The 25211-nt window shown below is 41.7% G+C and overlaps 1 protein-coding gene across 3 annotated transcripts in view; it reads left to right on the top strand.

Annotated features, from left to right (window-relative positions):
• The window catches only part of Ikzf3 (IKAROS family zinc finger 3), a 77431-nt gene that overhangs the window by 47220 nt on the left and 5000 nt on the right, over positions 1-25211 (top strand). For 2 of the 3 annotated variants that reach the window (XM_048366215.1, XM_048366213.1), the window contains exons 5-8: positions 2482-2745; positions 4423-4590; positions 6686-6802; positions 16337-16453. In XM_048366215.1, coding sequence (XP_048222172.1) covers positions 2482-2745; positions 4423-4590; positions 6686-6802; positions 16337-16453 — 666 coding nt within the window. Of the gene's footprint in view, positions 1-2481; positions 2746-4422; positions 4591-6685; positions 6803-15883; positions 16214-16336; positions 16454-25211 lie in introns of those variants that run through there. The other variant, XM_048366216.1, reaches the window with a different exon arrangement.

Here is a 25211-nt window from a genome sequence, read left to right as displayed (position 1 = left end):
ACCCTGGTTCCACTGTTGGTGGTTAGACCCTGTCTTGCTCTATTAAGCATACACAGTTAATATAGATGAAAGGTAACCTTGATAGAAGTGAAAATTGAAACTTGGGTTGAAGGTAGCAAGCCAAGCCCAGCTGCAAGGGTACTTCCTCCTGTGTGGTAACACAAGTGACACTTCTGATATGTTTTGGAAGGGATGTCGTTGTTTTTTTTTTTTTTAAACACACACACTCTATCTCTTTCCTCTCCCATTCTCTCTCTCTCTCTCTCTCTCTCTCTCTCTCTCTCTCTCTCTCTCTCTCTGTGTGTGTATGTGTGTGTGTGTGTGTGTGTATTAAAGTGTTTTGGGTTTGAACATCTACCCCAGGGTCAGCATGTGGAATAGAGTTGGTAAAAAGCCACTTTGACTTTTTGTACTAAAGTTTGAGGTAAAAATCCAAGTAACTGATAGTTCAAGATTAAATCTAACACTGTGATCACACATCTGGCTGTGTACACTTGGATAGATCACTGAAAACATCTCTGCTCCCCAGTGTTCCCCAGTGCTCTCATCTGAGACACCACAAGGTGGAATTGGATGATTTCCAAATTCCCTGTTGTCCTGAGTTCTGTGGATCTGTAATTCCTCATGGGAAAGTACAACTTCCAATTTCTCTAGAACCAATATTTGAAAGAATAAGCAGTTAGAAAGTATATTTTACATATAAAAATCTCTTATAGTGCTTATTATAGTATCAGATACATCTTGAGGATTTGTTGGTATTAGTACAGAAATGCATCTTCTCTGTTTCTTATGTCCATTGTAAAAGTATTAAAGCAGGGTTAAAAAATATAGCTCAGGGGTTGGGAATATGGCCTAGTGGCAAGGGTGCTTTCCTCGTGTACATGAAGCCCTAGGTTTGATTCCTCAGCACCACATATATAGAAAAGGCCAGAAGTGGAGCTGTGGCTCAAGTTGGCAGAGTGCTAGCCTTGAGCAAAAAGAAGCCAGGGACAGTGCTCAGGCCCTGAGTTCAAACCCAGGACTGGCAGATATATATCTATATATCTATATATGTCTATATCTATCTATCTATCTATATATATCTATATACGTCTATATATATAACATATATATAGATAGATAGATAGATAGATATCTGCCAGTAGTAGAGCTCTTGCCTAGCCTATGGCATGTGCGAGGCCCTGGATTCCATCCTTAGCACTTCAGTCCTGAAAAAAGAGCATCATAGCCCCCTTTAAAATAGTACAAGGGATCTGGGTGCCAGTAGCTCACACCTATAATCCTAGCTACTCAGGATGCTGAGACCTGAGGATCATCGTTCAAAGCCAGCCATGACAGGGAAGTCCCTAAAATTCTTATCTCCAATAAACTGCCAAAAAAAAAAAAAAAAGAAAAGGAGGAAGGAAGGAAAGAAGGAAGGGAGGGAGGGAGGGAGGGAGGGAGGGAGGGAGGGAGGAAGAGAGAGAGAAAGGAAGGAAGGAAGGAAGGAAGGAAGGAAGGAAGGAAGGAAGGAAGGACAGAAAGAAAGGCTGGAAGTGGAGCTGTGGCTCAAGTGTAGAGTACTAGCTAGCCTTGAGCAAAAAAGCTTGGGCACACTATCCAGGCCCTAACTTCAAGCCCCAGGACAGGCACACACACACACACACACACACACACACACACACACACACACACATACACACAATGGCATCAGGTCATTCAAGTCACTTGAGCAGGCCAGTCTCTCCTCTCCTATCCATTCTTAGCAGCAATTTTAGCGTTTTAAGTTTACTCTTCTTTAGCTTGAGTATAGGTATATTTGCTTAGGTTAGGCCCAGTTTACTTACTGAGGGAAGTGGCTTCTTATTTTGTATTAAATAATTGCTTCTTCTTTTATCTTTTTCAACACTATTTTGTAGTCCTGAGGGATTCCTCTACATCCAGTGCAGTATGTTTATCAGTTCCAAGACCAGACAGAAAATAAGATGAGGTTTAGCAGTTCAGATACATGGAAGGGGAAGAAACAAAGCCTGGCTTAAACTCAGAAAAACCCTACTAACTGTTCAACTCTCAGTCTTGATGGCTTAAATGTGTAGAACTGAAGGATCAAAATGGCATTTTCTCCTTGAAACCTAAGAGCACATCACGTTGGCTTTTTAACAGCAACAAAAAATTTCTAGATCTTAGAATCTTCCTTCTCCCCTCTGATATGGGGACAAGTTGCTCACAATGTTTGTTTCATGATCTCTAAGTAATCATAGCTAAAGCCTGTTATCTCTAACTTCTGCATAGCTGAAAACTCTGTCATCTATTTTTATGTGTGTCTTCCTCTACGATTCTGAAATCAAATAATGAGCCATCACCCTAAATAGCATTTCCTTGTTTTGTAGACGGACAGTGTTACTTTAACTTCATTTAATATTTAACTGCCCGTTGTAAGTCTGCTTTCAAAGCTTCCAAGACAGTCATAGTCATGACTCTTCTCTTGTATTTTCTTCCCAGCAGATGATTCGATGAAAGTAAAAGACGAATACAGCGAGAGAGATGAGAATGTTTTAAAGCCAGAGCCCATGGGAAATGCAGAGGAGCCTGACATTCCATACAGCTACGCAAGAGAATATAACGAGTATCAGAACATCAAGCTTGAGAGGCACGTTGTCTCCTATGACAGCAGCAGACCAGCCAGTGGCAAGTTGAACTGTGATGTGTGTGGACTGTCCTGCATTAGCTTCAATGTTTTAATGGTCCATAAGCGGAGCCACACTGGTAAATAGCACCTCTTTTTACATTCTTCTGGAAAAAAAAAAAAGTCCTAATGCACCCATGGGAGGGGTGAAGTGGTAGAATTTGGGGCTTTGAATTGTCTCCATTGATCTTTGTTATTCTGATTCTTCTCTCCCTCTCTGAATTGCCATGTATTGTTGATTTTTATTTCTGCTTCACCATGCATTTGGCAAACACATTGCAAATGCTATTCATGAAAGCAAAGAGCACAGTGTTCTAGGTCAGCCAAATGCTTTTTCCTCGGTTAGTCAGTAGGAGTTAAATCATATGATTTGCTTCTTTCTTGGGTTTTTGTGTGAGTTTTTTTTAAAAATTAAAAGCAAATCTTATTGGATTCAAATTTGGTAGATGAAAGGATTTTTTTTATTACCAGTTTTAAAGAACAGATCTTCAGCTAGGTGTAGTGACTCAAGCCTTTAATCCTAGCTACTTGTGTGTGGGGGAGTGTTAATTGGGGCATCAAAGTTCAGGGCTATCCTGGGCAAAAAGTATATGAGGCTCCCTCTCAGTGGATGACTGGGTGTGGTGGGAGGTGCCTGCTATCCATCCCTGCACAGTGATTGGGCATGGTGGTCCACACTTGTCATCCCAGCTATGTAGGGAAGTAGAAGTCGGAAGATTGCAGCCTAAGCTGGCCTGGGCATAAAGTGAGACCCTATCTCAAAAATAGCCAATGCCGGAGAACTGGTTCCCATGGTAGAGTCCCTGCCTTGGCAGACATGAGGCCCTGAGTTCAAATCTCAAAAAGAGAATATACCTTCAGATAATAAGGCAGGCTAGGAAGGCATATAAACAATAATCCCACTAACATATGATATGAAGACTCTTGAAGAGAAGCATTTCGAGCCCTTGATACCTTATTAAGATTTGAGTTTGATGAACAAATAATGTTGAGCGAGACAAGCCTAGAACACAGAAAACAAAGGGGCATGATCTCCCTGATATATGACTGTTAACAAAGGGAGACAGAGAGACAGTAGAGACCAAGTCTGTGAATACTGTATATGTTCTTGATACATCGTATATTGTATATATGTCTACCTGACCTAGAGAAGGGATAGAAAAACAGGACGTAAGATATCACAAGAAATGTACACACTGCCCTACTATGTAACTGTACCATTTTTGCACAACACCTTGTAAAAAAATTTGTGTTCAATTAATAAACAAATTTTTAAAAAAAGATTTGAGTTTGAAGGGTTGGAGGCATGGCTCCACTGGTAGAAAGCCAGCCAATGAGCAAAAGCATCAGGTACCTAGTTCAAGTCCCAGTCTCAGACCTAAAAAAAAGAAACAGATTTGAGTTTGAATCTTTTGTTAAGGGACATTTTGGACAAAAAGAGTGTCAAGTGAGATGAAAATTACATTTAGAAAGCTCTCCTAGAGCTGCTCTTGTTTCTTTGCTCTGATTCAAGACAACACAATACTTAGAATTGCCTTGCTGCATGGGAGCTCTTTCTCTTCTGGGAGGAAGATTGTACAGGTAACGTCTACTCCTTGCCTCCAAGTGCAAGTGTAAGCTCCCAGGGGGTTGCACTAGGGGCAAAGCCATCCACGAGATGGCTCTTGCCAAAGGCTTCTAATCTGCCTATGACTTTTCCACTCACCTGGTGACCCAAATTCTCCTTTTTTTTTTTTTTTTTTTTGTCCTTCCTAAAGGTGAACGCCCGTTCCAGTGCAATCAGTGTGGAGCATCTTTTACTCAGAAGGGTAACCTCCTCCGCCACATTAAGTTGCACACAGGGGAAAAACCTTTTAAGTGTCACCTCTGCAACTACGCCTGCCAAAGGAGAGACGCACTCACAGGGCACCTTAGGACACATTCGGGTAAGTGGGGGACTGTGAACACTACAAGGAGTTCAATGTGGGGCTCCAATCTGTCATTCTCCTGCTGAAGGGCTGCAACAGCAGAGACCTCTAGGGCTAATTACACTTCCATTAAGGCATTAATTGCTCTCCGTCTGCCTTAGTGGAGATCATCTTCTCAACATCCCTGCGCCTGGAGAATGGCAGGCAGACAGGAAGAGCCTCCCCTGCCCTGTGAAAAGGCCTTTTGAATTTTAGCAAGGAAATGGAGGGAATTTTCCTCACTAAAAGATTAGAATCCTAGCCCTGGTGATACACTATTTTCCATATAAAAGACCAAACAATGTAAATGATATAGTTTGTAAATTACCACACACAAAAAGGATGAACTAGAATGTAAATTGTTTGGAGATCCTTTTTGGCCATTCTGGGTTTTTTTTTTGTTTTTGCTTTTATTTATTTATTTGTCTGTTTGTTTACAATACTGATGCTTAAACTCAGGAACCTATTTTTTCGTCTTTGAAAGATGGGGCTGGGAATAAGGCCTAGTGGCAAGAGTGCTTGCCTCATATACATGAAGCCCTGGGTTCAATTCCCCAGCACCACATATATAGAAAACGGCCAGAAGTGGCACTGTGGCTCAAGTGCTACTGATGGCTTTGAACTATGAAAAAAACCATGGGGGGGGGGCGTGGAGATTTGTGTTTATGTTAGTCCACATTACTACTTGAAGTAAAACCTAGCCCCACTCTTAAAAGTGGTAATAATTCAGACACTAGGATTAAACAAGTTAATCCTAGGAACATCACCAAGATAGACTATATGTGGCAAAGGGAAGGTTTCTTTCCTTTGTAGCTCATTTTGGAAAATAGTGAACTTATGAGTTGGATAAAAATAAAAATAGGGGCTGGGAATGTGGCTTAGTAGTACAGTGTTTGTCTAGCATGCATGAAGCCCTGGGTTCGATTCCTCAGTACCACATAAACAGAAAACGCTGGAAGTGGTGCTGTGGTTCAAGTGGTAGAGTGCTAGCCTTGGATAAAAGAAGCTCAGGGACAGTGCCCAGGCCCTGAGTTCAAGCCCCAGGACTGACAAATAATAATAATAATTAATAATAATAAAAAATAAATACGATGGTTATCTTCTGTTCCCCTTTACAAACAAAGCATCAACAGTAGGTATTTTAAGATAGATTCTAGAGGACCCAATGTGTATAGAAACTTCAGATTTTTAGCCCTCACAAACCTGCATTTAATCTTAATTTTGAATTTCATAAGGATCTTTATGTCTCTGTTTTAAACATAAAAAGAGGAGTTAGAAAAAAAAAATTCAGGGGTGGGGAAATAGTACCTCAGTGATAGTCTTTCATTTACCTAGCAAGAACAACACCTTGAGTTCAACTCCCAGCACCACAAACAGGAAGAAAATAAAAGCTGAGCATTGGTGTCTCATGCCTGTAATCTGAGCTACTCAAGAGGCTGAGATCTGAGGATCATGGCTCAAAGCCCTCACAGGCAGGAAAGTCTGTGAGATTCTTATCTCCAATTAACCACCAAAAAGCTGAAAGTGGATCTGTGGCTCAAGTAGTAGAGTACTAGCTAGCCTTAAGGGTGAAAGCTCAGGGACAATGCTTAGGTTAGGCCTTGAGTTCAGTCCCAGGACAGAAAGGGAGAAAAAGAAAGGAAAGAAGAAAGCAAAGGCACAGCCCAAGCCGTAGAGTGCCAGCCTGGAGTGAAAAAGTCACAGACCGGCTGAGGGCCCTAAGGACAGGGCCCAGTCCTGGCACACAGGGGGCCAACTTCTACAAACCTACACTACGACCTTATTTCAGCTAGCTGAATTGTAAAAGAACATAAAACAGTTTGGGGATCTACCTCTGTGGAAGAGCGCTTGCTTGGCAAGTGCAAGGCCCTGAGTTTGGTCCTCAGTTCTGCAAAAATAAATCAATCTAAATAAATAAATAAATGTATGTATGTAACAGGGATTCGTAGGCCGTGGTTTCAGCCAACACGCTCATTCCTAGAGAGCAGTGTGCATGGAACCCCAGTGCGTCTTCTGTAGGGACTCCTGAGAGCCCCTGAGGTTTTGCTGAGTGGCCCCTGTGTTCTCCTTGCAGTGGAAAAGCCTTACAAATGTGAGTTTTGCGGACGGAGTTACAAGCAGAGAAGTTCCCTGGAGGAACATAAGGAGCGGTGCCGCACATTTCTTCAGAGCTCTGACCTGGGTGACACAGGTGAGTTCCACACACTGCCCAGCCTCTGCCCTTCTTGAGGAGAGAATGCAATGTGAGTAAAGTAACCTAACCCTGTGCTCATGGAGTTGGTATTTGGATGGGACAGACAGATTATAAACAACATGTATCAGCAAACTACATGTCAGGAAGTAAAGAAGTTGTAAGGGCTCTGGAGACACAGGAAGCAGGTACCGAGGGTTGAGGGTGAGTTAAGGAAGACTGAAACTAGAGGAAAAAAAATTTAAGGCTCTAGGAAGCGAGCCCTGCAGATAATGAGGAAACAGCAAGTGCAAAGGTCCTGAGACTCAGACTTGAAGAAGTGGCAATAGTCCTAATGGTGGAACCGAATGAGTCATGGAACATAATAAAGTCAGAGAGGAAATGGGAGACTAGATCTTATCAAGGCTTGTGGACGATTGTAAAGACTTTGGCTTATACTATGAGTAAAATTGAAAATCTTCAGAGGGTTTTGAACACAGAGCGGTGACATCACCGAAGACTTCTCATTTGAAGAGTCAATCTGTTTGCTGCACATAGACTGTTTTGGAGGCTAAGGTTAGAAATTGAGGAATCCAGTTAGGAAGCCATTGCAAGAATTCAAGCCAGAGGAAAATCCTGCTGGTGGAGCTGTCAGGATCTCCTAACAGGTTCATGCAGAATAAATAGGATCACTGGAGCTGCCCAGCACTGAAATTGCAAAGGTTGGGAGAGGCTGGGAAGAGTTGGTTAAAACGGCCAGAATTTTCTTTTTGCAAAGGCCGTATCCTTGTTTGCTCATGTGCTTTAGGGATGTTTCCATTTGGCATTTGGGTATTTTCTGTATCATTCATTTGTCTGGTGTTACATCGGCCATTGGTTGAAATAGTGTATGTCTTTCCCTATATTGATTGTGATTTTATTTCCTCCTCGGTTTTCATTTGAAACATTTGCATCTTTGCCATTGCCCCTTTGTCTCACCTACTTGACCCTCACCCTGTTGTATAGTTTGGGGTAAAAGTGTGTGTGTGTGTGTGTGTGTGTGTGTGTGTGTGTGTGTGTACCAGCACTGGGGTTTGAGCTCAGCATTAGGGTGCTGTTCTGACTTCGTTTTTTCACTCAAGGCTGGTGCTCTACCGCTTGAGCCACATCTCTACTTTTTGCCACATCTCGCTTTTTGGTAGTTCATTGGACACAAGTGTCTCAAAGATCTTTCTGCCCAGGCTGGGTTTAAACCTTAATGCCCAGGTCTCAGCCTTCTGAATAGTTAGGATTACAGATGAGAGCCACCACCACCAGCCTTGAAAACCTTTTTCTGTGTTTTCTTTTTTTTTTTCTTTTTGCCAGTCCTGGGGCTTGGACACAGGGCCTGAGCACTGTCCCTGGCTTCTTTTTGCTCAAGGCTAGCACTCTGCCACTTGAGCCACAGCGCCACTTCTGGCCGTTTTCTGTATATGTGGTGCTGGGGAATCGAACCCAGGGCTTCATGTATACAAGGCAAGCTCTCTTGCCACTAGGCCATATCCCCAGCCCCTTCTGTGGTTTCTTGAATAAGTGTTTACTTAGATGGGGGCACAAAGCCCTGGATAGCAGTAGTTGTCATTGAATAGTTTGAACATAGAAAGATTGTAAAAAGATGACACAACTAATGTAAAACTCAGGGAGAATGAAGTAGAAATCATGAGTGTGTAAACTGGCCCCATCCTGGAGTGAGAGGAAACCTTTGTTTTAGATTAAGGCTATTATATGGTGTTAGGAGCTTGCCAACTGAATTCTGCTGGTTCACACTTGCTTCTGCTTTTTATCCTGATGGCATCTTTAGTTTTATCAAGGAGTAGGATTTCCCCTTTCTTTCTAAAGAGAAATGTTTGCTTCCTTAAAAAAAAACACAAGAATTTGGGTTTCAACATCTTAAATGTCATGCTTGATGGTAGGATATATATATATGTGTGTGTGTGTGTATACACATATATGGGGCGTATACCATATATACATACTAGGAATATATCATAGACATATGTATGGCAATATATGTGTATGTATGTGTATATATGTGTGTGTATATGTGTATATCTATATTTTAGACAATAGGCAAAGTGTTACTGTGGGAAATTCCCAAGTTGTGAATATTTACCATGTGCCAATAGAACTAAAGATACTTAAAGTTAGAAGAATAAAAGAGAACATCTTATACCACCAACATATTTTATTTTGGGGGGACTTTTAATGTTTTTTTTTTCTTTAAGTAGTTGTATAAAGAAGTTTCAATTTAGCATGCCAATATATGAGTACAATGCACGTTTATCAATGTCACTCCTTGCATCATTCTCATGAGGAAATGGGGACTTGTCAAAATCCAGTGACTCACATAAAAATCACTGGTGCTTTAAATTGTTTTTCAAACTTGAAATGTTTGAGATGTAATTCACACACTGTAACATGCTTCTTAAGGTATGTATAAAGTTGTTCTAGTATATTTCCACAACTGTAAAACCATCACTACCAGCTAATCTCAGAATATTTTATTATTCGCAAATAAAACCCTCTACCGTCTGCTAGTCTCTCCCCTCCCCACAGCGCCCTGGCAACCCATCTACTTTCTGGCTCTGTGGATTTGCCTACTATGGCCAGGCCATAAACATGGAATCATATGGTAATGTCTGCCTGGCTTCTTCCACTTGATGCTTTTCTGAAGTTCATCTGTGTTGAAGCATCTACTAGTACTTTATTCCTTTTAATGGATGAGAAAAATTCTGTTGTGTGGATTTGCCACATTCTGATGATCAGTTCATCAGTAATACACACTTGGGGTTAGTTTATTTTTTTAATAATAATTACTTATTTATTGTCAAAGTGATGTACAGAGGGGTTACAGTTCCATACAGTTCCAGGGGTACATTTCTTGTACTATTTGTTACCTCCTCCCTCATTTCCCTCCCTCCCCTACATGAGTTGTTCAGTTGGTTCACACCAAATGGTTTTGCAAATATTGCTTTTGGAGTCGCTTGTCTTTTTATCCTTTGTCTCTAGGTTTTTGTTTTTTTTTCTCCTTTTCCCATTTTGGGACTTAACAAGCTAGATAGCTAGATATAGATAGATTTGTATATAAATTTTTTTATTTAAAAAAGATTTTTTTTTTTTTGGTTGTGAGGCTTGACCTCAGGGCTTGGGCACTGTCCCTGAGCTTTTTCACTCAAAGCTAGCACTCTGCAACTTTGAGCCACAGCACCACTCCTGGTTTTCTGGCAGTTAATTGGAAATAAGAGTCTCATGGACTTTCCTGCCAGGGCTGGCTTTGAACACACATATGTGTATCTTGGTTCTCCTGGATATAGGGGTAACGTGGAGATCAATAAATTATATTTCATATACAATAAATAGATTATTGACTTACTTCTTCATAATCTTTTAGGAATTTGAAATTAGAAAAAGAAGTTTTTCAAAATAAATATCTTTACTATATTCGGTAGTATATTATGTGACGCAGGAATTGCTGAAATACAGAAGTTGAGTTATATGCAGTTTATTGGGAAGTTTGATAGACACATGCAACAAACTTCAAGTTTCAGCAAAAAAATAAAGGGTTAACCAAGTCATCAAGTTTTGATATTTTTTTAATGAATATGTTGTAATGGTGGTTTTATGTTACAAAATTGGTAAAGTCACAGCTTAATCAAGTATAAATAGTGCATGTCAGTAATTAATATATCACTGTTTTATGTCTTACATAGTTCTCATAATATTTTTTCTGAGATCCAAAATGTAAAGAATATTTGCATTATACTAGGAGCCAATTCTTTATTAACATTGGTTTCTATTTCTGTTTCTTTCTTGCAATTGGGAGTCCAGTGTGGACTTTGGGTCCCATTCCAAGCCTGACCAGTATAGTACATAGCATTATGCCTTCGCCCCAAGTCTGGCCTCAGCCTTCTGAGAGCTAGGATTTTAGATGTGTACTGCCATGTGCTGAGGCCAGGCTTGGAGTCTGGGCTACCTATGGAGACCCTGAGGAAAGAAGGAAGGGAGGAAGGAAGGGAGAGAGGGAGGGAGAGAGGGAGAGAGGGAGCGAGGGAAGGAGGAAGGGAGGAAGAGGGAAGAAGGGAAGGCAGGAAGGAAGGAGGAAAGAAAGGAGGAAGGAGAAAAAGAAAGATAAGAACAAAATGATATCAACTGCAGCAGAGTGCAGTGCAAAACCCAAGCCTTCCTGGAAATGAATGGATGAAAAGGCCCCAGAGTGAAGTCCAGACTCCAAAAGAAGGAAAGTTCTGGCCTCACTGGTTATTTTCTTACTATTTAGACACTTACTGAGTTCTCTGTATGCCAGATCGTGTCTGAATTGTCAGTAAAGACGATTAAAAGCCGAGTGTCTGCCCTTGAACAACTCCAAACATACCCAAGCACTTTCCTTTTAATACAATGCAGGAATCTAATAGTGAGACATGAGTTTTTACCATTTTGTCCCAACTGTCTATACCAGACATCATCAGAATATCCCAGGCCTGTTGTATTAAGGAGTATGATGACCAGAAGAAGAAAAATAACAACAACAAAAAAAACCCACATGAGCTCTGTTCTCTGATTAGCTTGAGCTTTAATTTTAAGGGAGACTCCTAGCTATTATAGACATTCATGTAGCATCATTTCATAAAAATTATAAATATTTGGATCCAAATACCTGTTTATAGCAGTGAGATCCAGCAATAATAAGATTTTTTAAGTAATTAGTGGTTGTATTTATTTACAAATCTTTACAATCTTCATTCTCATTGTTCCAGTCGACCTAATACAAGCATGAGGGTTTCAGAGTAAACTGGTATTTTTACTGATATACCAGATTTTTTATTGTAAAAGTTGAAACTTTTTTAAGTCTCTTCTCCCAATACGTAGTAGTCATATTGCTTGCTCACAAAGACAGCAGTTTTTTTATGTGACTTTTTGTTAGGACCTGTCTCGGTCTTTGATAGCAATCTCTTGTTAGACAATTCTCATTGCACAATAACACCCCTTTGTTCCACTCTCTATTAGCTCCTGACCAACCACACCATAGAAGAGGCAGGAAGCAATGCCTCTTATTTAAACTCCATTAAACACTTCAAGACTTAATGAAGAATTTTGAACAAAAACAAAAGCTAAACACCATTATATAGTAAAATCCACAATCACTTTGAGATTTTTTTTAAGAAAATTGCATCATGGAAACAGTTATGTAACACATGATTAAAGCACATGCAGGAAATAAAGGGAGAAATTATTCTATAATTGTGATCTTTTAAAATTGCCTTTTGTTTTTTAGTATGTTTCTAAAAACCACTTTACTAATGAAAATTGCTATTTGCTATGTAGTGGGAAAGTGACATAAAGGGAAATGGATCCGGAATTTCAGTCCTACTCCTTCTGTGATCACTCAGGAAGCAAATGTACAAATGGTTTTTAGCCACCATCTCTTATTCCCCTGCCCCCACCCCTTGCAACATTAAAAACTGCCAAGCACCACCCAGGAACGGATTTCCTATTTCACCATTTAAACCCATTATCTTGTTCCCTTGCTCTCTTGCCAAACTGGTTTTCCTCCACTTACATTTCTATGACATGATGTGGCAAGATAACAAGTCTAGACTGTTTGTATAAATAGACAGTTGGGTCCTAAAGATGGAGCAGAGGACCCAAAGCCAATATTCCTCTTTTTTTTTCCTCTTCCTTTCACTTCCTGAACTCCTCTGTAATCCTAAAGAGTCTGTCCAACTCCAGAATATTCCAAAATAATACTTTGTGTGTGTGAAAGAGTGCTCAAGGCTGATGTCAGTGGCTGACACCTATAATCCTAGCTACTCAAGAGGCTGAGATCTGAGGATTGAGGTTTTGAAACCAGCCTGCACAGGAAAGACCATGATACTCTATTTAACCTTCAAAAAGCTGGAAGTGGAGCTGTGGTTCAAATAACAGAGCTCTAGCCTTGAGCAAAAACAACCTAAGTCCCTGAGTCAATCCCCAGTACCAGAATAATGAAGTACTCATTTATTGGTTTTGAGTATCAACTGTCCAATAATTGTGAGGCAAAGGTCTAGCCGTTTCATAAAGAAAAAATAGAGTGTATTGCGTTCAATTGAAAATTAGCCTTTGCCTAACTTGCGTTGGAAAACAGCTAACTCCATGAAAGGTGAATTGGATGTGTTCACCTGTACAGTGAGGGTTAGTTCTTGGAACTGTTGTTTTGCGTGTGATAATCCAGGCAGAAGGGACAAGAGCAAATTCAGAGGCCTGTGGATTTGTTTCTGAGGATTTCTTTCTAAGCAGAGCTGTGGAAAGCGGAAAGGCTCCACCAGTATACTTCAATAATCCATCTCCCCATGAACACTCTGGAACTTTATTTTGTTAAATGTCAGGCATTGGGTCACTGATTTACAGAGTAAGATTTATCTGGAAATGACTGTCAAGCTTGGTGGGTAACCAAGAACGAAAGATGATGTTATCTCAAAAAGTTGCCATTTAGCGACATGCCCTCATTCCGGTTATTTAGGTCAATGTGTCCACACTTCATCCTCCCAAATGTAGAGGATGTGGATTACCTGTCTCCGGAAAGCTGCTTGTAGTCATTAATGGTGACTCTGGTACAATGTTGGTAGTAGCTTATGAGAGGCAAGGCAGGTAGTTGAATGTTTGTGTGGTAAGTTCTAGGTGGTTGTGATTTAGCTAGGAGAGGAAGGATGGCAAGTAACTAATAAAAGACAGTGGTAATGTGGGGGTAAATGTAAAATTCCCAAAGCATGGGTTTGCACCGTCATTTCCACATAAATCTTGTTCATCATAAAGTGTGGGAGGCATCTATGCTTGGGTGTGAGCCCCTCAGAATTGTTCAAATCACAACCAGTGTTCCCAGTGAAGGCCCACACTTCACTGTCCTTCCCCTACTTTTAAAAGAAAAATAATAATGACCTTACTTCAAATTCCAAGCTTTGTCTTTCATCTCTGCTCTTGGGGCTTTGGGTAGGGCCACATCTGGCAGTGGTTTGTGTGAAAGGAAATAATATATATATAATAGTTTCCTGTTTGATCATTTTAACCTATCCTTGAGCTAGACAAAATTTGATCCACTTCACCTAATAGCTATGTCCTGTCACCAAGGCCATAGTCCAGACCCCTTGTTCTGACCCTATTGCTTTCATTTATATAAATAATCAACAGTTTAACAACAGTGAAAGCAATGATATATTTCTCTAGAGGTAGGATTGTTTCTGATAAGAGTCAACGTTGTCTTTGTCACTGTATCTCTCTCTCTCTCTCTCTCTCTCTCTCTCTCTCTCTCTCTCTCTCTCGTGTGTGTGTGTGTGTGTGTGTGTGTGTGTGTGTGTGTGTGTGTGTGTGTGCCAGTCCTGGGGTTTAAACACAGGGCCTGTGTGCTGTCCCTGGGCTTTTTTGCTCATGGCTAGTGCTCTACCACTTGAGCCACACCTCCACGCACACACACAAAAGATATTAGAGGGCTGGGAATATGACCTAGTGGTAAAGTGCTCACCTCGTACACATGAAGCCCTGGGTTCGATTCCTCAGCAACACATAAACAGAAAAAGCCGGAAGTGGCGCTGTGGCTCAAGAGGTAGAGCGCTAGCTTGAGCAAAAAGAAGCCAGGGACAGTGAGTGCTCAGGCCCTGAGTTCAAGCCCCAGCACTGGCAAACACAGCAAAACAAAAGATATTAGAAATGTGTACATGCTTGAATGTTTATAATATCACAAATGTTTGCTCCAGGCAAGCGTATGCTGCAGCCTGTTGTGTACAGGGAGCTTTACCTCTTTTTTTAAATACGTGTAGGGTAGAACACACACAAATATAGACAAAGACAGTCTGTAGTCTACAAATTCTAGAATATTTACTACCAAGCCTGGCATGATTGCATTGCCTGTCATCTGTGCGCTCACAAGGCTCTGACAAGAGAACTAAGAGTTTGAGGCCAGCCTGGCCTATATAGCAAGACCGAAAAAATAATAGCAGCAATCATTCATAGATAGGTAGACAGACAGACAGACAGATAGATAAATAGATAATTTATAATTTACTTTTTTTTTTTTTTGGCCAGTCCTGGGCCATGAACTCAGGGCCTGAGCACTGTCCCTGGCTTCTTTTTGCTCAAGGCTAGCACTCTGCCACTTGAGCCACAGCGCCACTTCTGGCTTTTTCTATATATGTGGTGCTGAGGAATTGAACCCAGGGCTTCATGTATACGAGACGAGCACTTTACCACTAGGCCATATTCCCAGCCCCCTAATTTATAATTTACTACTGGTCTTTCATTGTGACAATTTGTTGATCCTGGCTCAGGCTTAGCATTGTGCTAAAGTTTTAAGCCTTAAATTTAAAGCAGATAGAATTCTCTACACTCTATACATAAAGTCTCCTTAGTATCGTCTCCTGTACCAAAGTGAATTATGCTATATTTATCCTAGTTTTCTATTATACTAAATTAACGATCAGCAATATTTTAGATACTTTCCTTCTGGCTCACAAATCTAGCTGACTTTAAAAATTATCTAGTGAGCTTTGAAATTAGTTTTGCCCCTAAATTTTTTTTAAAAAAAGAAAATAGAAATAACCAACCTTTTGGGGGGTTGGAGGCATGAGTTAGTTGGAAGAGTGCTAGCCAGTAAGCAAAAGCAGCAGGTACTGAGTTCAAGTACCCATCTGAGGGATGGATACTGGGGTTTCTCTCACATGCTCTTCAGATTATTTTACTGGGTAGCTAAGTCTGAGAAGCCATACCCTGTACCACTCAAATGTCTATTCATGTATAAACAATTAACACATATTCTCTGTCCATTTTCTTCACATTTTTTCTCTAGAAATATAATAGACACACATAAGACAAATGGTTCTTTAATTTCAAGACAGCAGTATCGCCCTGGGAAATTTTAACTGAGGCAATTTTGAAATGTGAAGAGCAGACAAAACAGATCACTCAGAGCCCAGAGAAAGAGAACCTGAAAGATAGGAACTGAGAAGAGAATATTGAAAGGAAAAAAAACAAACTCAGAATCTCAATACACAAATCACTGAGTAGATTTCTCGCTCTCTGAGTGAGTGTGCCTATTTTCAAAAGTGCTGTTAACATAAACAAAGCAGTAAATCTGGGGCACCATGCTTTTTTATTTTTTTTCAAAGTTGTTAAAAAGAATTATATTAGTGTGCAGGTGTCACACGCAGTTACTCAGAATCAGAAAGAGGGCTGATGGGGGTTAGAAGATCTCCATCTATCTTTTGTTTGTAACCAACCACGTCCAGGCTGTTTCTTCAATACTTCCTCTTGCTAATGAAGAAGGTATTGGCTGGAGATGGGCTGGGCTTTCCCATCTCAACCTAAGCCTGCAAGATTTGAATGTGCTCTAGTGTCTGCCTCACTGACCACAGCAGGTACCCAGGGCAGGAATCTGAGCGTGAACTACAGGTAAGGACTCTACCAAATGAGGATTTGACCTCAGGACATTTCTCTTTCCAGCTGAGTTCCTTTTCTCTCTCCATTTACTAACGTGTTCTTTTCACTCTTCTCTTTTATATTTTTCCAAACCAGCAAGTACGGAGGCAAGACACATCAAAACAGAGATGGGAAGTGAAAGAGCTCTCGTTCTGGATAGATTAGCAAGCAATGTGGCAAAACGAAAAAGCTCAATGCCTCAGAAATTCATTGGTAAGAATGTAAACCCTTTTCCTGCTGCTGTTAGCAGATAGTTTAAATGAGATAACATATAGATGCTTACTACACAGCATCTTCCTAGCTCAGCTTCTGTTAAAACAAGGTAATTGGTTTTCATTGTACATATTTTATCCTTTGCGGTTCCTTTAGATGGCTCTAGTACATATATTGAAGATATTAACTACAGAATCTTAACAACAGAAGAAGGGGAACATTTGGTATCCCAGTTGCTTAAATGGAATTAGTGTTTAAAATGCCATTTCTTCCTCTTTGCTCTGAATGACATATGTTGCATGAATTTATGCAACTTGCACCAGTAAGATGTTGCAGATTAAGCATCCTTGGATCTGTAAGTTGATTCTGTTAGCATGATCACATTTTCCTCAGGAGTTTGGTTGAGAACGAGCTTTAACGAGAACTGCTTGGGCAGACATAGATTGAAATAACACAGTATTATTTAATCATTTGTCTTACCGAAGTTAATTTTTTTTTTTTGCTACTGGTTTTCACGTTGTCAGAACCCATAGCAGAATGAGATGACTAAGAAATAATTATGTTCATTAAAGTGTGAGGATTTCCACATGGCAGGGATATTTTGCTGTACTCTCCCAGATGTTTACCCACATATGACCATGCTATTTAAAATAGATTTGTGGTTGCGAAGTAGACAGCTGAATGAAATGTACTGTTTTATTATAAATGTACAGTTGTATTATAAATTGAAAGTTGGTGATACTGAACCAAAATAGTTACTGGGCAAAAATAGAACTTCTTCAACACCAATATTTTAGAAACCTGTCAGTGTCTTTCCAAATCTGTGAATGTTTTGTCACTTCAGCTTTTTTGAGTTTATTCTTTCCGATGGCTTTTACTGATCGATCTCACATGCCTGCCTAGTTTTTAATCGGGTCTGATCTACCTCATGGTTTTACAAGCAGACATTCTGTGTGAGTTATAGAGTATATTAAAAGGACTTACAGATTTCAAAATTACTCAACTTGGTATTTCTGGTTACTTACTTCCTTTTCATTAGCTAGAGGTTTTTATATGCTCCTAGACACTTTAAGAATACATTGTTCCAGGTGCATTTGGCTCCCACCTATAATTCTAGCTACTAAGGAAGCTAAGATCTGAGCATCACGGTTTGAAGCCAGCCTGGACAGGAAAGTCTATAAGACTCTTATCTCCAATTAATCACACACACACACACACACACACACACACACACACACACACACACACACACACACACACTGGAAGCGGAGCTGTGGTGTAAGTGGTAGAGCACTAGCCTTGAGCAAAAAAGCTCAGGGACAGTGTCCAGGCCCTGAGTTCAAACCCCAGGACCAGCACCAAACAAAAACAAAGACAAAAAACATTGTGTTAGAGTAAAGTTGGTGTGTTATATTTTAAGATTCACCCCTCCTAACCACCTGTCTCCCTTAGTGAGAAATGTTTTTTTTTGGGGGGGGGTATGCGGGCGACTTCCAGAGAGGTTGGGCACAGCAGGTCAGTCAGCCTTCCAAGACATTGTCTTAAAGCATTGCTGGTGTGTCATTTAACCTTTGTGTGAAGAGATCCTGACTGACATACAAAGGCTGGTTTGGATGATTTGAAATGTATCTTAATTGGGAGAATGCTTTGACTCTAGAAATGGCTGAAGCTGGCCTAGGGAGGAACAAGAAGGAGAGATGAGCAAGGAAAACTGAGAAAAGGTTTTTTGTTTCAACACATTTATATCAAATGCATTTTAGTCCAAAAGAACTAAAATTTGAGAGAAAGACCCTTGTTTTCCTGGCTATCTTAAACCTATAGTCCAGCCCAGAACCCTACCTACTATAGTCCAAGTTGCTTTGGTATTTTCATGGGCTCCAAATGCCACATTTTCATTTTCTAGATCCACATAGGGTTGCCTGTGGCCGCAGATCATTTCCGTTCAGCTGGTTGTTACCATTTTCTCTACAGAGTTCCACTCCTCCACCACCAGCCTCCCTAGAGATGCCAGCCTTGGAGGTTCTGGGTTCTCTCACCTTCTGAACTATCGCATTCTCATCAGAAACCTAGCAGAGTTAGTTCTTGATTGAAATGAAGTAGCACCTTCAAGGGCCAAAATAATGGGGTGGAGGAATGGGGGGGCGGGCGGTCTTTTGGTTTATGTACAGAAGAGTAGCAGATTAGAAGTCACGAAGACTCAAGTTCCCTTCTAGCTCTGTCATTCCTTAACTATGTGTGTTTAACCAAAGCACATGACCTTCCTGGGCCTCTCTCTATGATAGGAGTGATGGAGTGACCAGGTAGGCCGCTCCCCTCTGAGTCCATGAGATGAATTAGAAACCCCAGGCAATACTGCAAGAGGCCATTTTGTGTTGCTAGAGCTTGTGCGTTTAACTCAAAGTAACTTTTCTCTCAAGATTGTGCACATGGGGCTTGAGTATCATAAACCATCTCATGTATTGACAAGGGTCTTTTTGACTGGAGTACTCAGAGCTTGAAGCATGTTACTGTTACACAAGCACACTACCACTGAACTATTAAACCTCCCTGCCGCAATTATTTATGTGGGGGGTTTTGTGCCATTCTGAGGCTTAAACTCAGAGCCTAGCCACTGTCCCTGGCTTCTTTTGCTCAAGGCTAGCACTTTACCACTTGAGCCACAGCTCCATTTCTGGCTTTTTGATAGTTTATTGGAGATAAATCTGATGGATTTTTCTGCCTGGGCTAACTTTAAGCCACAAACCTCAGATCTCAGCCTCCTGAGGATTACAGGTGTAAGCTACCAGCTCCTGACCTGTTGTTCTTTTTGTTTGAGGGAAAAAAATATTATTAAATCTAAGAATCTTCAAACAAACAAACATCAGACACCTGTTGTGTTAGCTCAACGTCTGTGTATTTTTCTTAGGGCTTCCCTGTGTAACTTGCTCCCTTGCTCCTGCATCTTCTCCTTCATAGGAATGGCTGAGAACCCCTGTTAGGTACAGGGTACTCTTGTCCTGAACACTGTTTTAATCTCCTAGCATTAACTTACATCCCAATACCATTGCTTAAGAGCTTTTCTTTACGAGAAACCACCACCGGGCACTAGCATCCTAGCAACTCAGGAGGCTGAGATCTGAGGGATCGAGGTTCAAAAGCCAACCCAGGCCAACAAGTCTGTAAGACACTTATCTCCAGTTAACCAGCACAAAGCTGCAAGTGGAGATGTGGCTCAGGTGGCAGAGGGTGTCAAGCAAAAGCCAAGCAAGAGCATAAAGCCCTGAGTTCAAGCTCCATGACTAGCACACACACACACACACACACACACACACACACACACACACATCTTTGAATCATTTGTGATAGCAAACAGGTCAGAGAAAGAAAAAGAATGTGATGTGTGACACTGGAGTGTAAGGGATGAAGTCACATAAACATACAGTGTGAAGGTTTCCTCCCTTATTCATCTCTCCCTCCCTGCTCCCCTTCCCGCTCCTTTATTTTCCCTCTCTTTCCTCCCCTCCCCTCCTCTCTTCCCTCCTTGGCACCATTTTCTGACAAGCTTCTGCTGCCTGCCAGGGAAATGGCACTGGGTGAGCTGTGAAGAAGAATGAGTCACTCCTTTTAATCCTTGCTCAGGCTGCACAGCACTCTCACCATCCTGGCTGCCCTGAGCCCTTTGAACTGCGAGGGCAAAGGTGAAACCCCATCCTTAGGTCAGCCTGCCCCTTCCCTGGCAGGCAAAGGAGATTAACCTGTAGGTAGTTGTTACATCCACCAGAAAGGAGGTGAGAAAGAGGGACAGATCTCAAAAACTCAAAAACTTATTAACAACAACAACAAAAAATTGACTTGTAAAAGTCATGTAAATGGCCCTGTAAAAGAAAAGCTATATATATTTTCTTTTTTTCCTTTTTTTTTTTCGGGGGGAAGGGAGGGGTGGCAGTTTGAACTAAGGACTTTCCACTTATTAAACAAGTACTGTGTGTGCCATTGGAGCCTTACCCCCCACTCCTGATCTTTGTAATTCTTGAAGGAATTTTGTATGGCTTTATGTCATTAAACAGATGCTCATCCATCTTTATACTATCAGGATAATTTAGTTCTTTTTAAAAGACAGGAACTTGCTTTGCACATCCTATGCCTTCGAGGGGATTGCTTTTCTCTGAATCTTGTCCTATAGCTTGTTTGACTATCCTTTAAATGAGGCCATCCTCAATGATTTGGCTGGGGGTGGGGGGGAGGATGTAGCTCAGTGGTAGAAGACATGCCCACCATGTCCAAGGCCCTAGGTTTGATCCCCAGCACTGCAGAGGGAGAAGGGGAAGAGGCCCAATTTCTTTCCCAGTGGGGAGGAGAAAAGTACCATATTTCTGGGTTTTATGTTTCCTTGTTCTTATGTTTTTCTTCTTTCCCCCCCAAAAAAACAGATAAGCAGTTCAAACCAAAGTGGTCACCCCAGCCTCTCCTTAATTTTCTGCATCAGTTTATTAAACAAGGTTTTCACACTGCAAAGAGCACGAAGAAAGATCTCCTTCAGTCATGGTCAATGTGACAGTGAAGTTTTGACACTTTTAACAAGTGCGTAGGTTCTCCCTATAAGGGAACTAGTGAGAAATAACCTGCTTTGGCTAACACAGCAACAGAAAGCAGTTTGAATACTTGTTTTTAGGAGCAGAAAATAGAGAGTATTGTGGTACATGCCTGTAATCCCAGCACTGGGGAGATTGAAATAGAATTATCCCCCATGTTCTAGGCCATCTTGGGCTACCTAGTGAGACCCTATCTCAACACCCACTTCCCCAAAGAAAAGCAGGAGGTATCTTCTCCCACCGCTTCCCAAAGCCTTGATGTTCATAAAAGCATTCCAGGGCTATTAGAAAACCCCAAAGCTGGGTTGGGAATGTGGCTTAGCGGTAGAGTGCTTGCCTAACATGCATGAAGCTCTGGGTTCAATTCCTCAGTACCACATAAACAGAAAAAGCCAGAAGTAACTCGATGGCTCAAGAGGTAGAGTGCTAGCCTTGAGCAAAAAGAAGCCAGAGACAGTGCTCAGGCCCTGAGTTCAAGCTCCAGGATGAAGGAAGGAAGGAAGGAAGGAAGGAAAGAAGGAAGGAAGGAAGGAAGGAAGGAAGGAAGGAAGGAAGGAAGGAAGGAAGGAAGGAAACTCCAAAGCCGGGTGGGTGCCAGTGATTCATGCCTGTAATCCTAGCTACTCAGGAGGCTGAGATCTGAGGATCAAGGTTCAAAGCCAGCCCCCCAAGACTCTTAGCTCTAATTAACCACTAAAGAGCCAGAAGTGGAGCTATGGCTTAAGTGGTGGAGTGCTATCCTTAAGCACAAATGCTCATGGTCAGTGTTTAGGCCCTGAGTTCAAGCCTCAGGACTGGCAAAAAAAAAAAAAAAAAAAAAAAAGGAAGAAAGTAAAAGAAAACTCCAGGGAAGCTCGTTGACTCAGAAGGAATGAAGAGGACCAAACTGGATAGTAAGGCCAGACCTTAGTCTACCAGGCTCTACAGCTCAAGCTTTCCTTTCCTTGCTCATCAGAACAGTGCTTGTCATATGGGCCAGGGGAGCTCTGGACTGTGAGGAATCTGGTCACTGAGTGCTAGTAGCAGGAAACCCTTGGGGATAGTTGCTGTGTCCCAAGGGTGTGACTCATTGAGAAAAGAACTGTCTTTCCCCTGTGACCCATCAGGACAGAAGTAGAGCCTCACAGAGGACAGTGATTTCTGCAGCCCCGCTGGGTGGGCTCCAGCTCAGGCCGTCTCCATGCCACCCCTCGTGGCTCTCTGTGCTCAGTCCTCCTTCCTGCCGCTGCTGCACAGTGTGTTCTGTGATGAACAGAGACCCCTGCGGCCTTAGCTTGAGATCATAGCCAGGGGCCATCATGGAGCGCTTCAAGTTCCCTGCTTACTTACGTTTTTCTGGCTTTTGGTTTTGGTTTTTTTTTTTTTTTTTTTTTTGGATATGGGCTTGCAGAAAGGGTGACTAATAATAGAGGTGGGAAATCACCATATGAAATGGCAGCGGACATATGGAAAGAACTTAAGAAACTTAAAGACTTAAAGAAAACCTGAGTATTATCCCATTGTGGTATGGACTATACTGTTTATCTAAGGTCAAATCATTTTTCTGCCCTTAAAAAAACAACAACACAAAACCCCACAACTTTCAATGGTTCCCTATGGAAGGAAACCCAGACCACTTACTTACCTTTGCTAAGCCTGGCATTTCAGCCAAAGCCAACCAGGCCGCTGCTTCAGCACAGTTAACGACTCCTCACTTCTCTGTGATCTATCTTTTCCCCTCCTTCCTGCCATGCTAGGGGTTGAAACCAGGGCCTCATGCTTTGATAGGAAGTGCTTTGCCACCTAATCTGTAACCTCAGCTCATTTGTTGTTTTTGTTTATGTATTTGTTTATTTTATTGTCAAAGTGATGTACAGAAGGGTTACAGTAAGGCAGTGAGTACCTTTCTTGTCAAACTTGTTACCCCCTCCCTCATTTTTTCCCACTTCCCTTTCCCCCACCTCCCCCAAGTTGTACAGTTAATTTCCAACATATTGTCTTATGAATGTTGCTGTTGCTATTGGTTAGCCCTTTGTCCTTTGTCTCACCCTTTTGATGTTCCCCTTCCCTTTGCTAATTCGGATAAACATATATACAATACTCAGGTACCAAAATCAAATACAGTCACTTGGGAGATTTTTTTTGTCTTTGGTTGTTCATCTTTGAGTTAGGGCCTTAATAACTTTGCTTGGGCTGACCTCCAATCTTTCTTCCCCCACTTCCAAAGAAGTCAGGGTTACAGGTGTGAGTTAGCAGACCTGACTACTCTTTCTCCACTTTTGTGTAATCCTTTCCCGGTTCTCAGTTGGGATGTCCTCCCTTACTGCTGCCCTTAGCAGTATACATTGTGCACACACCCTTCCCCGGGTTCCTCCCTCTGCCCATTCCCATGATGCACTCCAATCATGGGCAATAGACAGCTTCTTGCTGTAGGTATGACTATCTCCATCATCACCCCACCTCTGATGACAAGGAGACTTCAAAGAAGAAAGAGATTCATATTTGCCCCTATTTTGCACTGCCTAGTTGAGAAAGGATTCATAGTTTCCTCTTCTCACTCTCTCATCGACAAAAGGCTTTGTTCCACCATGAAGCGAGCAGTAAGGATGCTGCCTTGTGATACAGAATTGTGTAAATGCTGCGTGGATGGATCTATTGGATTGTTTATATTTCTCAAAGCACAGAATGGGGCTAAGTATATAACAACACTAGTAATAGATATACCTCCTTTTGAGTATTTCCATGTTCCAGGCACTCTTTTAGGGTACTCTTTATGGGTATCACAATAATTGTCCATCACAGACACTTCTTGAATGCATATGTTTGTCCATATGGGGGGGGGAACCCACAGTTGCAGCCGCTCAGTACCCTCCTCTGCTATGGAAACCACCCCAATAGAATGAAGTCCCTGGGAGTTACTGGGCTGGGCCACCATGAGCTACCACAGGCCACCATGGGCAAGGAAGGTGCCAGGAAATAGCTGTTAACCTCCCCACACCTGCTGAGATTTTATTGACCAACTGGAGGACCTTTCTGTGCCTTTGGTTCCTCATCTGAGAGATGATGGTCCATGCCTTAAAAGATAGTATAGCCTCTGAGGCCTGATAAGAATAAGATAGAACATGCAAAGTATCTAGGTCAATGTGAGGCATTGAGAAATATAAAGCATCAGAAGTAAGTAGATTTGGTAGCAGATCTTGAGTTTAGATACTGAAGACAAAGATCTGAATCTACATGCCCATTATGTGATTCTGGGCATCCAACTTGGCCTTTAGAAGCAAACAACCATGAGCCCTAGCTACATTGCATCAGTTCAGGTTGGCAGTTACCGAAGCCTACATATTAGCAAGCGGCATCTTTGAAAGTATTCACAGGGAGGGATCAGCCCAACCAGGCAGCCTTGGTTTCTAAATTTAGGACTTGCTGTTGCCATTTGTATTTTCATTGGAAGAGAACTCTTCAGCCTGAAGCGGGTATCATGAATCATTCAGAGACGTGGTGAGATCAGCCTCTGAGCTGGACCAGAGGCTCTGAGCAGCTTTGGAAGCAGTTAGATTCTTGTGGTTTGACTAACCCTCCTTTTTTTTTTTTTTTAATGAGTGTGTTACTAAAGAAACGTGAGCTGTTGGCTTTTCAATTACTGTAGCTTACCCCTTCTGGGTTTCATATACATTGAGTCATCGTGTCGACAGGTGACAGATAATCATCTCCACTGCTCAAGTTACCGTAACTAGAGATGAGGGGACCTGATGAAGGTGGTGTGTGCGTGAAGACCTGAGGCGCTCCCATCTGCACAAGGAGCTGCAGTCTCTGTTTGCCAGGGAACATAATCATGTGTTTCCAGTCTTCCAGGGCCTTATTCGCCTCTTCACGCGCTGTCACTCATCACTCTGGCCCTCAGCTATTTTTCTGGCATATGCTGCGGGTGGTGTGGATTTGAATTTGTAGGCCTGGAAGAAAGGAGGAAAGCAGAGTTGACAAGGTACCCGCCCCACCCTAGAAATTTTCCATAGCCTCTCTGATATGTGAAAAGATCAGTCAATTTGCAGATGCTCTTAGGTATTTAGGGACTTGAGCAGAACCAGACATACTGGAAAATCATCAGTAAGCTCAAAAAGGTCAAGGAACCAAATTCCACCACTTCTGTGGGGTGTGCGGGGGAATGATTATGGTGCGACCACCACTGGCTTTGCCACCTCCTTCCTCTA

The sequence above is a fragment of the Perognathus longimembris genome, chromosome 17, assembly GCF_023159225.1.
Source record: "Perognathus longimembris pacificus isolate PPM17 chromosome 17, ASM2315922v1, whole genome shotgun sequence".
Taxonomy (NCBI): domain Eukaryota; kingdom Metazoa; phylum Chordata; class Mammalia; order Rodentia; family Heteromyidae; genus Perognathus; species Perognathus longimembris.
This window is presented reverse-complemented; position numbering and strand designations above follow the sequence as displayed.